Source organism: Bufo bufo, chromosome 3, assembly GCF_905171765.1.
Source record: "Bufo bufo chromosome 3, aBufBuf1.1, whole genome shotgun sequence".
Lineage (NCBI taxonomy): Eukaryota > Metazoa > Chordata > Amphibia > Anura > Bufonidae > Bufo > Bufo bufo.
The window spans coordinates 368,690,943-368,705,840 of NC_053391.1; the positions used below are offsets into that span (position 1 = coordinate 368,690,943).

The 14,898-nt window shown below is 43.5% G+C and overlaps 2 protein-coding genes across 5 annotated transcripts in view; one reads left to right on the plus strand and one right to left on the minus strand.

The window, feature by feature from the left end:
* ZBTB8A (zinc finger and BTB domain containing 8A) overlaps positions 1-3,786 on the plus strand; it is a 20,710-nt gene extending 16,924 nt beyond the window's left edge. For all 3 annotated transcript variants that reach the window (XM_040424580.1, XM_040424578.1, XM_040424579.1), the window contains one exon: positions 2,346-3,786. In XM_040424580.1, coding sequence (XP_040280514.1) covers positions 2,346-2,663 — 318 coding nt within the window. In that variant the 3' untranslated portion in view covers positions 2,664-3,786. The remainder of the gene's footprint in view (positions 1-2,345) is intronic.
* Positions 3,100-13,460, minus strand: ZBTB8OS (zinc finger and BTB domain containing 8 opposite strand). Of its 2 annotated transcripts, XR_005777587.1 has the most exons (8): positions 13,331-13,460; positions 13,219-13,243; positions 11,457-11,578; positions 10,704-10,786; positions 10,575-10,627; positions 6,448-6,484; positions 3,462-3,785; positions 3,393-3,404 (listed from the first exon to the last, which is right to left on the minus strand). XR_005777587.1 is itself a non-coding variant. In XM_040424581.1 (7 exons), the coding sequence occupies exons 1-7, from the start codon at positions 13,410-13,412 to the stop codon at positions 3,699-3,701; spliced, it is 489 nt and encodes a 162-aa protein (XP_040280515.1). In that variant the 5' UTR covers positions 13,413-13,460; the 3' UTR covers positions 3,100-3,698. The 2 variants fall into 2 exon arrangements, 1 of the variants encoding a protein (XP_040280515.1); XM_040424581.1 differs by having other exon boundaries at positions 3,100-3,785.
* Positions 13,461-14,898: the final 1,438 nt, after the last annotated feature.

Here is a 14,898-nt window from a genome sequence, read left to right on the forward strand (position 1 = left end):
ACTGGATACAGTGGTCATTTGAGCATACGTCCATGTCGTTGGTGCAACCAATTAAATAGAACATAGCATGGAGGACCAGAGCTGCAGCAATGGAACAGCGAGTCAATAAACCGGTAAGTAATGTACTTTCACATTTCCTCTCTTGGACAACCCCTTTAAAGGGGTTGTCCGGGATCAAAATATTTTTTACAAAACAGTTTACTCACTATTAATAGCTGTTTCAAGGTCCCCCCAGATGTTTTTATGTATTTTTCGACATCAGCAGTGCTCTGACAGTCCCCCACTGATTGTTGACATCTATGTTTATGTGTGCGGTAACTTCCTGCCGCACTAACTTCTGGGTCCGAGCGCAGAGCAGCATCGCGTGGTTTCTGGTGTCTGTCTGCTCCTCCGTGCATCCGCCCCCCTGATTCATATGCCGCCTCCTGCCGCATATATTCCTCCCCCTTAGTTACGCCCCTAAACTCTGCCTCCTTCACTGATAATAAAGCGCCCTGCCCGGTGACGTCACCGGACCAGAGGGGCGGGGCGTGGCTTGGTTTGTTGCCGCTTAGCTACCGCCCATCCATGCGCTGTGAATAATTACTTTGGCTGACGGTGACGTCACCATCTCCTTGCGAAGCGGAAGAGGCTTTGCTCTGCAGAAAGGGACCCGGTACGTCACTGACTCTTAGGCCTCTTTCACACGGGCGTTGCGGGAAAAGGTCCGGATGCATTGCGGGAACACCCGCGATTTTTCCGCACGAGTGCAAAACATTGTAATGCGTTTTGCACTCGCGTGAGAAAAATCGTGCATGTTTGGTACCCGAACTTCTTCACAGAAGTTCGGGCTTGGGATCGGTGTTCTGTAGATTGTATTATTTTCCCTTATAACATGGTTATAAGAGAAAATAATAGCATTCTGAATACAGAATGCTTAGTAGGTGATCAATTGAGGGTTAAAAAATTTTTTAAAAATTAACTCGCCTTCTCCTCTTGTTCGCGTAGTTCCCGGTCTTTTCTTTACTTCTTTAATGATAAACTGTGGGCTAAAGGACCTTTGGTGACGTCAGATCACATGCTCCAATCACATGGTCCATCACCGTGGTGATGGACCATGTGATCTGACGTCACCACAGGTCCTAGCCGGTAGTTCATCATTAAAGAAGTAAAGAAAAGACCGGGAACTACGTGAACAAGAGGAGAAGGCGAGTTAATTTTTTTATTTTTTTTTAACCCTCAATTGATCACCTACTAAGCATTCTGTATTCAGAATGCTATTATTTTCCCTTATAACCATGTTATAAGGGAAAATAATACAGTGAATAGACTGTCACCTAGCAACCATGCGTGAAAATCGCACCGCATCCGCACTTGATTGCGGATGCTTGCGATTTTCACGCAACCCCATTCACTTCTATGGGGCCTGCGTTGCGTGAAAAACGCAGAATATAGAGCATGCTGCGATTTTCGCGCAACGCACAAGTGATGCGTGAAAATCACCGCTCATGTGAACAGCTGCCCCATAGAAATGAATGGGTCGGTATTCAGTGCGGGTGCAATGCGTTCACCTCACGCATCGCATCCGCGCGGAATACTCGCCCGTGTGAAAGGGGCCTTAGAAGAACGGCACTTCCGGCTGAGATTTTGTGAATTGCAAAAGGGGCATCAGAAATGTCTGTTAAAGGTAGGACAGGCATGAATGTAATATTTAGGGGACTATTGTACATATACAACAATGTCCCCAAAACCTGGACAACCCCTTTAAAGAGGACCTTTCATCAGTTTTGACATAGGCTAATTATGGTATTACCTTGTAGGGCAGCCCCCACTGATGCCATGGTGTTTTTTTGGGGGTTTTTTTCTTTCAAAAGCCCCCCTCCCGATGATTTGACGCGCTGTATTATAATGAGCAGTATAATCGCAATGGGGAGGAGACGCAATCTTCGACTGTGGGTGTCTCCTTCTCCCTGGCTGTGAGCGCGATCCAATCAGAGCGGACCGCACACAGCCAGGGAGAAGGAGACGCCTACAGAAGATTGCATCTCCTCCCCATTGCGATTATAATACAGCACGCAAAATCATCGGGAGGACCAGATGGCATCAGTGGGGGCCGCCCTACAAGGTAATACCATAATTAGCCCATGTCAAAACTGATAAAAGGTCCTCTATGTTCTAGAAAACTTTTAGTTTTTTTTTTCCTTCTAAATGTTATTATCCCATTTTTGGCACACAATATAAGGCTTCTCCTACAAACCATTTAAATCTGTGCAATTGAAGCCTTTGACAGAACCTGTCTATGCCATGTATAAATTATATGTATGCAGGACTCTGTAAATCAGCATTTTCCTATGCCCTAAACCTAGATCCATGAAGCTGGCAAGCTCATCTGCAGACGTTGCAAATTATCAGTCACAGAGGTCACAGGTCGAGTAATTCAAGATGGGACAAGAAGATACCGTCTGTGTCATCCATGTCTATCAGAAGCTGGTTTGGATAATGTCAACTTTGATTTTGGGGATGACCAGCCCCTGGTGCTACCACCTGAAAATGAGCGGGAGCAGAGTTGGAACTTCAAGGACGATGCTAAAGAAGAGAACAGTCGGGATCGCACAGAATCAGAACTTGTTATCCAAGAGGTAGAGGACAGTGAGGAGGAAGATTCAAAGTCCCGAATAAAGTAAATTTTCACAGGAGTAAAAATTATCTCCAAAGGACTTTAGTGTTCTCCTCTCATGAAACTGGGAGTTCTGATGTTAACATCTATTTAGTGCTGTAATTTGATCTGTGTCCATGGTTGTTTTTATTGAGTTAGTCATTGTGCACAATTTTTAGTGGCAACTGTATCATATTAGCCCATCGCTATGACTGGATGCCAGTTTTCCCTCATGGATGTTACAGTTTGGTGGTAACTGCCATTAAACATTTCCTTTCGTGTAAATATCCGGCTGTAACACCCCTCCCCCTGTTAAATATTGCTCTGTATGTTATATGAGTGGTCCTGAAAGTTTCACTGTAATGAACTATCATTTTTACAAATGCTACTAGTATTGCTTCCTCGCTACAGCACAACCGTTCCACACACAAGTATAGTAATATGAACGCTGCCACAAAAATAACAGCTGCCTACAGTAATATTCATTAAAAATAGATTTATTTCCAGTCTTCAGTGCAAACAGCAAGTGGTTTCAACGCCTTGCTATAAGGCTGGGTTTCCACATTCAGGTTTTTTCATGCAGTTTCAGTGGTTAAAATCAGGATGGGATCTCTTCGAAAAGGATACATAAAAGAAAGCCTAAATCATTTTATTTTTTTTAAATCCACTCGTAGCTGCATCAGAAAACCTGAACTTGGACACCTGCCCCAAATATAGTCCTCTTAGGACAGATTCGCACCAGCGCTAGAAATTCCATTATAACGGAACCCTTTATGAGGAATTCCGTTTTGCTCCATCCTAATACAGGTCTACAGGCACAAATAACAGTTATGTTATTTGTGCCCATAGACATGTATTAGGACGGAGCAAAACGGAATTCCTAGCGCTGGTGAGAACCCGCCCTTACTAGTACAGATTAATTTACAGCCCCATGCAAACACCATATAGTTTCCTAAATCATGGTATATAAAAGTGTCCAGTGCAGAAGGTAAGGCAGCCATCTCCATGGTTGTTCCGAGGAATCTCTGCCGTCTCTAATGATCGAGGAGAATTCTAGTAAACTTCAAATATCTATAATGACGAAAACCTCAGGCTTCTCTTCTTCACAGATCTGCATGGCTGAATATGTAATGGCTTTCACTTCTGTGCCCTGCCAAAAAGAAAAGACAGCTTGATACAAAGTTATTTCATATTCATCTCCAAACAGGCACCTCTGTGCCACATCTTATCAAACTTGAAAGCAGTGATATTGCTGCATCTGAAACAAACCTACAAATATCTGGATAAGGCCTCTTTCACACTTGCGTTGTCCGGATCCGGCGTGTACTCCACTTGCCGGAATTACACTCCGGATCCGGAAAAACGCAAGTGTACTGAAAGCATCTGAAGACGGAACCGTCTTCCAAATGCTTTCAGTGTTACTATGGCAGCCAGGACGCTATTAAAGTCCTGGCTGCCATAGTAGTAGTGGGGAGCAGGGGAGCGGTATACGTACAGTCCGTGCGGCTCCTGGGGCGCTCCAGAATGACGTCAGAGCGCCCCATGCGCATGGATGACGTGATCCATGCGCTTGGGGCGCCCTGACGTCACTCTGGAGCACCCCGGGAGCCGCACGGACGGTAAGTATGCTGCTCCCCACTACACTTTACCATGGCTGCCAGGACTTTAGCGTCCCGGCAGCCATGGTAACCATTCAGAAAAAGCTAAATGTCGGCTCCGGCAATGCGCCGAAACGACGTTTAGCTTAAGGCCGGATCCGGATCAATGCCTTTCAATGGGCATTAATTCAGGATCCGGCCTTGCGGCAAGTGTTCCGGATTTTTGGCCGGAGCAAAAAGCGCAGCATGCTGCGGTATTTTCTCCGGCCAAAAGACTTTCCGTTCTGGAACTGAAGACATCCTGATGCATCCTGAACGGATTTCTCTCCATTCAGAATGCATTAGGATAAAACTGATCAGGATTCTTCCGGCATAGAGCCCCGACGACGGAACTCTATGCCGGAAGACAAGAACGCAAGTGTGAAAGAGCCCTAAGGCCTCATGACCATATGTGTGTTTGACGATCTGCAAAATACGGATACTGTCCATGTTGCATCCACATTTTCTGCGGACCCGTTGAGGGAGATGCATCAGAACTGGTGTATCGTAGAACTGGCTAAGTTGCCCATTGCAACCAACCAGACTCCAACTTTCATTTTCCAAAGGAGCTCTGAAAAATGAAAGGTGGATATGATTTGTTTCTATGGACAACTAAGCCAGTTTTCCCCTTACACAAGTTTTCATAAATCTACCCCATTGACTTAAATGGTTCAGTGATTTACATTTTGCAGCCAAGTATAAGGCATGTTGTTCTATCTTTATGTGGAATAGACGTAGGGATGTGGAAAGCACAACGATCTTCCATGTCCTTTAAGCATCCGTATGTCCGTTCCACAATAAAAGATAGAATATGTCCACCAAATGCAGATCACAGACCTATTGAAGTCAATAAGTCGGCAAAAAAAACTAAGTAAACAGCACATGGACCAGATCTGTATTTTCTTTTTTGTTTTTTAGGATCACAAAATGGATATGGTCATGTGCATGAGGCCTAATCTTCAACTGTTCTGCCTTCTGGTGCTTTATTAACAATCCCCAAGGTGTCTTGCAAAATGGGTGCTAGTTAGGCATCTTACCTACACACATCTTCCTAGCAGTAAGCAGTCACTTTTAGGCAGACCACCCCAACCTCCTCCTCTATGCTTTCCTGTGTTTCTTTAAGAAGCTAAGAATGTATATATCATAAGGCTACTATGGAAGAAAAGGAGGCCTCTCGTGTATCAACCAATAGCGAGGGGGCTAGTCACAGTTGTCCTTTCATTTTTATTCTTTATCAAATCCTATACTGGAGTTATGTTACACCCTAGCAATATGCCACTGGTTAATGGTAAAACGCTGCTACAGCACAGCGTTACGGCTGCCTGCGGCCACCACTAGGGGGAGCTGTCATAGCTTTATATAACTGCTATTCAGTTCTATACTATCTTTAAAACCTCCCAAAGCATGGCAGAGCAAAGATTTTGATGAATTAAATACAAGGTTTAATGAATCTATTGCCACAAAACTATGTATCAGTCTGCTTACCTCCTCCTGCTCTATAACCTGCTGCCTGCAGATTGGACTGAATTTCCCATGAGACAGGTTCACTTTAAAATCATACTGCATTTTTTTTATTTTATCTGATGCATGTTCTAGTTCAAGCAGTTTTTCCTGTTTGCTTTAGAAAACAGTTCTGGAACTGCTCATACACTGAGCCAGAAGCACTGCCGCCTGCAGGCCCACCTATAGTAATCAAATTTAGTTTTTCCATCACCGCTTGGATTAAAAGCAGTGACAGAGGTATGGATTACCTCCTGGCTAGCTTTCCTCTATACCTAGAAGTCACCTCAGCTTTGATCAGGTCTATAATAATTAACTGGGGCGTTTCTTTAATAATCCATCACGTTTTTTACATGAACATAGGCTGGTGGAGGTGCTGTACATTGAATATATAGAAAGCATAATATATACAGTATATATGTTCATGGATCAGTCTCGACTATTATAGTCTATGGGTCCGTAAAAACCGCATGACACACGGACAGCAAAAAAACAGACACACGGATCCGTTACGGACATCTTCACGGAGGCATCACTGACCACCTTTTCACGGATTTGAGTATGGACATGGACGTGTAAATGAGGCTTTACAAACATCCATGTTCACATGCTAAGTAGTTCACATTAAAAATTAATTGTGTAATCTGCCCTCTCATGGACTAAATAAGAACTTACCTGTGGGTGCTTAGATAAACTAAATTCTTCTCCCCACCTGAATATAAAAAAATAAAAATAAAAAAGACACAAATATAATTAAAAGGTTCAAATGTACAACATTTTAGTATCGTTAAGGGTACATTCACACGACCGTATTATTTTTCTCCGCGTCCGAACCGCATTTTGCGGAATAGAAGCGGACCCATTTATTCCTATGGGTGGATAAAATGTGCGGACAACATTCAGTATGTTGTCTGCATCCTTGTGTCCGCATTTCTATTCCGCCAAAAAATTAAGCATGTCCTACTATTGTCCTTACAGATCGGTCCGCAGCACCATTCATGTCAATGGATCCGCAAATTGCGGATGACATACGGATTGGTTTCCGTATGTCATCCGTTTTTTGCGGATCCGTTTCAGTATTTTTGAATGCCTTAATTCTCCCCCCCCCTCTTTTTTTCCTTTCGTTTTTTGCGGACCGTAAAAAAACGGAAGACGTACGGAAGTCATTTGTCCGCAAAAAGCGGACACGGTTCCGTTATTTGCGTACCGCAAAATCGGAAAGGATTACACACGGTCGTGTGAATGTACTCTTAATGATATGTCACCTCCATTCACCCCTTAAAGGGGTATTCCAGTTGGTACACGTTATCCAATATCCACAGGATAGGGGTTAACTATTGGATCAGTGGGGTTCCTACCGCTGGGACCCCCACTCATCGTGACAACAGGGGTCCCATACCCCATGCAGCCACTCTAAAAAGAACAGAGTGGCCGGGGATAACTTGTAACAAACGGAATACCCCTTTAAGATATTTGCCTTGTTAATAGCCTCTGTTATGTGTAAACTAGTGATGCTTTTCCTCCCCCCCAAATGTCTTCATATATCTCAGTAATCAGAATGTATATTATTCTTACCATTCATGCAAATTAGGTCACCACGCTCCTGCTCCCACCAGAACTCCACCTCCTGACTTTGATGAATGTTCTCCTTTGGGTTCATAGCACTGAAATACTTCACCTGTGTGCTGTGTCCAACAGTGATGGCCAGTTCGCATTGTTCGCCCGCGAACATATGCGGGCTGCCATCTTTTATCACAAGCGATTGCTGGGAGGGAATTATTCTCTCCCTACAATTGCTTTCTCGATTGGCCACTGAAAATCCTGCCTAGGTGCATTTCGCAAGCACACATTCCTAATGCCGACTTATCTCGGGCCTCATGTTTTTACTGCGCATGTTCCTTACTTACATCAGTGCAAGTGCAGAGGCTGTTGGACACCAGTGATGGCCAGTTCGCATTGTTCACCCGCGAACATATGCAGGCTGCCATCTTTTTTCACAAGTCCGGCGAGGCACCTGTGCGCGAGCCGGTCTGAAAACAAGTGCAGTCAGCGGGAGCAGGCAGTTCCGAGAACAGCCACCGGGGGCCTTCATCGAGCTGTTCTCTAAACTGCCTGCTCCCAGTGACCGCATTTGTTTTCAGACCGGCTCGCGGCACAGGTAAAGGCTTACCTGTGGACTTGTGAAAAAAGATGGCAGCCCGCATATGTTCGCGGGCGAACAATGCAAACTGGCCATCACTGGTGTCCAACAGCAATTGTAGGGAGAGAATCATTCCCTCCCAGCAATTGCTTGCTAGCAAGCGGAGGAGACTGCTGCTATTACATGCAGTAATCTCCTCCGCAGCATAGGGAGGAGTGATCGTTATGCCATGTCTAGTGGTTTGCCAGCGGCAGATTGCTATTAAACAGTATGATCTGCCGCTGGTAACCGTTGATTTTTAAGAATGCTTAAAAATCAGAATTGCCCGTTCATTGGGCAATCAGTGGCAGTATTATACTGCAAGAAGATCGCTAAGGAGCATTCATGGGAGCGCCCGTTAAAGGTTATTGGCCGAAAAACTGGAAAGTGTAATACAGCCCTAAGACCAGAAGTGTATGAGGATGCCTTGGTTTTACATTGTAATTCTGGGCTGGTTCCATTACAAACACTTATCCTCTATCCACAGAATAGTGTCTGAATAGTGGGGGTCCAACTGCTGAGGCCCGTGCCGATGCTCCTTTCAACTGTATGGAATTGCCGTAGATTCCACCACTGGCTATCTCCCAGTATTCAGACCTGGAAATTCATTCTTAAACCTCTAGCAGGAATAATAGCACAAGATAGAGATATATATATGGGCCTCTTTAACTCTTTCCCAACATGCACCTTACATTTGCTTTGCATGTCAGGTCTTTAAAGATGGCAGCCACCAGGAGGCAATGTTTGTGATCGGTGATAACACCAATCATGGGCATTTAATCCCTCAGATGCCATGGTCAATGACCACCACATCTGAGAGGCCTTTTCCTGGGAACGCTGAGTTCCCAGAGTCCGAACGGCTCCCCCACGTGATTGATAGAACTATCCGGATCATTGTAGTTTATTGGAGAAGGGATCTAATGATTGCATTTTGGAGGGGGGGGGGGGGGGGGGGACACGACTTAAAAAAAAGTTTTAACATTGTCAGTTTTAGTGCATAGGGAATGCTATAAAAACAAAACCCATAAAACTGTGGCGGAATTGCATTTTTTTTTCCAATTTCATCCCATTTGAAATTTTCTTCCAGCTTCCCATTACATACAATATTAAATGGTGCAATTAGAAAGTGCAACTTGTCCCACAAACAAGCCCTCATACACCTAAGTGAATGGAAAAATAAAGTCATATCTGGGAAAGCAGCGAGTGAAAAGTAAAAATGCTAAATCACTGAGTCAGGAAGGGGTTAAATCTGTCTGGGTTTCCCTTCAGGCGTAAACAAAAACATTTCTATCCAGTGACCACGAACACATGGAACGGTTTGTGCCCGGTCGGCATTTTATGCCGGATCAGACTGCCAGACATGTGAACACAGCCTTAGCTACAGCAATCAGCTCTTACCACCGGGGAAAACTGCATAGAGATGATCATTTCTGTGCAGGACAATAATTGTTTTAGCAATTTAGTGCAGGTTGCACGTACCTACGCGCTTACGTCAGTGGCCCGAGGAAGCGCAAAGACACGTGAAACCACCGTCGCCGCTATCATGTTTGAGAAACTGACATCTCGCCCTATGAGCTCTGCTGAATGTTATGCCGGATGAAATAAAGGACTATTCTTTTTTTACTACATTGGTGAGTGCCGCCATCATCATTTTCTACATATTGGACAAGAATGAGATTGGAAAGATTACATAACACGGCACAGATCATAAACCATCAGAAATCTGTGCCATCTGCAATTCCCTGATTTACTCCCTTTCCATAGAAGAAATTATTGATATACAGGTGAAACTCAAAAAATTCGAATATGGTGCAAAAGTCCATTTATTACAGTAATGCAAATTAAAAGGAATTGCATTAATGCAGCTTAAAATTAGAATTTTGTGAAAAGGTTCAGTATTCTAGGCTCAAAGTGTCACACTCTAGTCAGCTAATTAATCCATATCCCCTGAGCAAAGGGTACCTCAAAATTGTGACTTTGGGGTTTCTTAAAGAGAACCTGTCACCTCTACTATGCTATCCTCACTGAGCGTTTCTAAATGTTCTTTTGTGTTACCCTAAACATAGAAATTACACTTTTAATTTCATTTGCAGACAAATTCAATAAGTATTATGCATTTTTGTACTTCCTGCCTTTTATGCAAATTAACATGAAAGAGTCATATCTTGTGTGACCAGAGAAGAGTCATATTTTCAAGCTCTGACTCATCTCAGGTTAATTTGCATATGTATCAAATCGGTTTTTTTACACAATGGAAGCACACAGAGCTATGGGGACTGGGTATTGCAGACGTGCTAGCGGCCATCTAGCAACCCATGTCCTCAGCTCTATACCCAAAATCCCAGTGACAAGTTCCCTTTAAGCTGTAAGCCATAATCATCCAAATTATAACAAAGGCTTAAAATATCTCACTTTGCATGTAATGAGTCTCATATGTTAGTTTCACCTTTGAAGTGTCATTACTGAAATAAATGAACTTTGCACAATATTCTAATTTTTCGAGTTTCACCTGTAGGTATTTTAGGAAATTGCTGATCGTGCAGTTCCCTAATACCCAGTACCTTTAAACTCACTGCAAAAACTTGTTAGAAATCGGTCTCCCAAAGATTAAAAAGCAACTTACCCAATCGAACGGATCTTGAAATTCATTCTGTCTATGTGTAGCACTTTCACCTCCTAAATAAGAGAAGTGATTACTCTCTAGTACAACCTACACAGTGGCTGCTAAGGTACATTATCATGAGATACTTACCCGAGGTATGAAGTACTGATCAGCACTGAACTTATAGAGCCACTCGTCTAGGAAGTTATACAGTAAAGAGAGCAAATCACCCCCTGAGGAAAACCAAAGAAAACCAGGGTTGGGTTTTTGTTGTTGTTTTTACAAATATATTATCTTACAATATACCATGCACCATTAGGGTTTGTTTTTTGTCTTTGCCTGTCTACCATTACTTACAGTGCGAGTACATATGGAGAGAGCAAACTGTCAATGTGTAAAGAATAGCTGAGACAGTAATAATAGTCATTACTCGCATGGCTGCAGTGGAGCTTAGCATCTGAACTTTTATGTATAAAATAATGGAAACCTGAGGATCCATTAGGAGTCGGTTACAAAAAATAAAATCATATGTGAATGTTCATGCTCAAAAATCCAACGTGCATTTTTGCTGTGGAACCTGAGGCTGACCCTCAGATTTCTACCACGGTGTGCAATTCGCACTACAACAATATATGCATGGGGATGGAGAGGTGGTCGAACATGCACAGCTCTCTCCATACACTTCTGTGGGAGCTCTGAAAATAGAAGAGAATGTGTATTCAACTGTTATCAGAACTGTCATAGAGGCGAATAAAGGACCCGGAGGTGGGATCTATTGGACCCCCAGTCGATATGCCATAAATGTCCCCTTTAAGAACATTATTCCTTCTATTAAAGCCTTTCAATCATAATACTGGAATAAAGTAATACTTTATTATTGTGCATATAAAACACAATGCTCACCTTCAGCCTCCACTTCTACTGTATCTATAGGCGACACAGTCTCTATATCAGTCATGTAGCCGAACATAGCCATGGCACATTGTTCAAATGCTTCCTCCAATGTTTCCCCCCAAGCATGTAGTCTGCAGAAAAAGCACAATGCACGTCCATTAATCAAGTCTTTTACAATAAGATATATAAGCATAGAGCTAGGTCTCACTGAAATTTTTAATGGCATGATACCCCCTAATCTGCGTGTCCAGGGGAGAACATGGCTGCACCTTGCAGGTACTGTGCACACGGCTCTGTACCATCCATAGATCCATCTAAACAAAGCAATGGGGTGGGTATCTTCTCCAGTGTAATGCGCCATCTGATCTTTAAAAATACCTATACTATGAGAATGTGAATTGTGTTGCCAGGTATTCAGGCACTGCCTGGAAAGCTGCAGAATTATTCAAAAGGTAATCTGAAAGATTACAATTGGAAACTAGCTACACTGCCAATTAAAGGGAAAATCTGGTCAATGAAATAGAATCCAGAATGTGCCAGTGTCATACCACAGCAACCACCTAGAGGTGCACTGGGTGCTAGAAGCTAATTGCCTTGGTCCTGTGTCCAGCTGTTGTCAGTCGTTCACTTTGGGCACCTAGTGGATGACATATGGCTGGTACCATATAGTGATCGTAGTCTGCTGCTCCCGACTAGTGAAGGAATAAATAACACATGAAAACAAGATGCAGCCAGGTCTAACAGGGACTGACAGACCAAAAAGACTGAATTTTGGCCTGTGTTGGTGGAATGGAGCCTTAGGGCTCGTTCACACGAACGTGTGCTGCCCGCTGCCGTATTGCGGACCGCATTTGCGAATCCGCAATACACGGGCACCGTTCCGTGTGCATTCCGCATCACGGATGCGGACCCATTCACTTCAATGGGTCCGCAAAACCGGAGATGCGGAATGGAAGCACGGAACGAAACACTACAGAGTGCTTTCTGGGGTTTCGTGCCTCCGCACCGCAAAAAGATAGAACTTGCTCTATCTTTTTGCGGAATGGACGGATCGAGGACGAAGCGATCCCCATGCGGCTGCCCCACGGACGGTGCCCTTCGGTGCCACAACCGGGCTTCACGCGGTCGTGTGAACAAGCCCTTATGTAGATGTTTTACCTATATGTGGGCATAGGATCAGGACAATTATTGGGACCAAATGCTCCTATAAATGCTTATTCCGAATAATTGCCCTGTGTAAAGGTGCCGCCGACCACCCTACAAAGGAACAACTAGCTAATTTGTTGGGTGATCGCATCACATTATTTGTCAGCCAAACATCGCCCTTTGTAAACGGGGGTATGAAAACTGATAATTGCAATATTCACCCCCGATTCAGCCTGTGTAAGCAGAGACTGACTGCCTTGTACATCTTGTCACTGGCCCGTGTAACTGGATCCTTACTGCCCAGATTGCTGGGCTGATGCACAAGTCTATGATGGGGAATGAACTGTTCACTCCTGATCAGATGCACTAGGTCTGCACTGACATGCAGCAATAATCCCCTCTGTATGTGGATGAACGATCCCTACCATGATCATTCATGCCCATACAAATTCATTGTTTGTAGTAATGGCTGCCCCTCTGTATATCTGGCCCTTACTCATCAGGTGTAAGTATAACTGCTGTCCTCCAGCCTATGGAAAGAGCTTACATTACACTTATCAGACGAAAGAAAGAGAATACCGTCACCAAACACCAGCATTTCTACTGGCCGTAAATGGAAACATACTGTACGTCAGCAGTGTGGTCCAAATCTGAAAGACAATAAGTTGTAGATTAGCATAGAACTGCATGGCAACGTTCACACACGCTCAGAAGACGCCCGCGGTATGTGCACTTACATTCATGCTTCTTCACCACAGCCGGGTACTTGGCTTTCACGGCAGTCTGCTCCTTCGTCACCGTGTAGTAGCGCTCATCCATATCTTACGAGCGCCTCTCACACTTTTCCGGGTTGTGTTGTCATTTCCCGTCACGTGACCGTGTCAGCCCCTGATTGGTTCAGTGGGTCACGTGCTCAGTTCTCTAGCATGATAGGTAATAATAATAATAATAATAATAATAGAATATGACCAGTCATACAGGCAGAAGTGAGAAGGGAAGCATATGGCTACACACATCTAATTATAACCGACCAAATGCCAACAAGTGTTTGTTCAAGGCAAGGTCACAACCGACCACAGTGAATGCATGCCTCCCAAGTAGGGTTGCCATCTTTCCCAACAAAAAATACTGGCCAAGTTAAGCCACACCACAAATAGGGTTGCCACCCAGCCGGTATCTCACCAGCAAGGCCGGTAATTTAGTGGCCCTGCTGGTGCAGGTGATTTTTTTCTTTCCTGCCGGCAATGTTAACCCCTTAGTGACCAGCCTGTTTTGGGCCTTACTGAACAAGAGTATTTCTTCCTTTTTTCATCATCGCGTTCCAAGAGCTATAACTTTTTTATTTTTTCGTCTATATAGCTTTATGAGTGCTTTTTGGGGTACACATAACTTTCTGATTAACTTTTATTAACTCTTTCTGGGAGAGAGATGGAGAAAACAGCAATACTGCCACTGCGTTTTTACGTTATAAATTTTATGGCGTTCACTTTTTGGTATAAATAACATAATATCTTTATTCTCTGGGTCAGTACGATTACAATGATACCAAATACATACAGGTTTTTTTTTACGTTTTACAACTTTTTTGCAATAAAACCCCCTTTTTTTTTGCATTGCCACTTCCCAAGACCCATAACTTTTTTATTTTTCTTTATATGGAGTTGTGTCAGGGCTTGATTTTTGGGGAACAACTTGTATTTTTCATTGGTATCATTTTGGAGTAAATGGCGTTTTTTGATCGCTTGTTTATTACATTTTTTCTGTGGCAACTAAGAATAAATGAGCAAGTCTGTATGTTTTTTATTTTATTTTTACGGCGTTCACCGTAAGGGATAATTTACATGATATTCATTTAGTCCGAGTCGTTACGGACGTGGCAATACCAAACATATGGGGAAAAGCGTATTTTAAATGAAAAAAAAAAGCTTAATTTTTTAATGGGGTTTTTGAATAAATGATTTTTTTTTTTTTTTTTTTTTTACCACTTAATGGTCCCACAAGGGGACTATAACAGACATCTTTTTGATTGCTTTTAAAATGCAATGCACTATTCCTATAGTTCATTGCATTTTAATAGCAATGCTATTCTGACATTGACCAGCAGGCTGCACCAGAGAGGAGCAGCCTGCTGAAAATCACTCAAGGCTGGTCTGGGGCCTAAATCAGACCCCATTCAGCCTTCACACACATCAGCACCCCGTGATCGCATTTGCGGGGTGCCGATGGAGACAGATGGAGTCCACTCGCTCTGTCAGCACTTTACATGCGGTGGGCGCTAGGGATCGACCGATTATCGGTTTTACCG

Bases quoted from the DNA above. Each gene is read 5' to 3' on its own strand.
- ZBTB8OS (XM_040424581.1), bottom strand. From the start codon at position 13,412: ATGGATGAGCGCTACTACACGGTGACGAAGGAGCAGACTGCCGTGAAA. The intron at 10,628-10,703 runs GTAAGTATCTCA...TCTCTTATTTAG, and splicing joins ATCAGTACTTCATACCTCGG to GAGGTGAAAGTGCTACACAT. The intron at 3,786-6,447 runs GTAAGTTCTTAT...TCTTTTTGGCAG, and splicing joins GTTTATCTAAGCACCCACAG to GGCACAGAAGTGAAAGCCAT.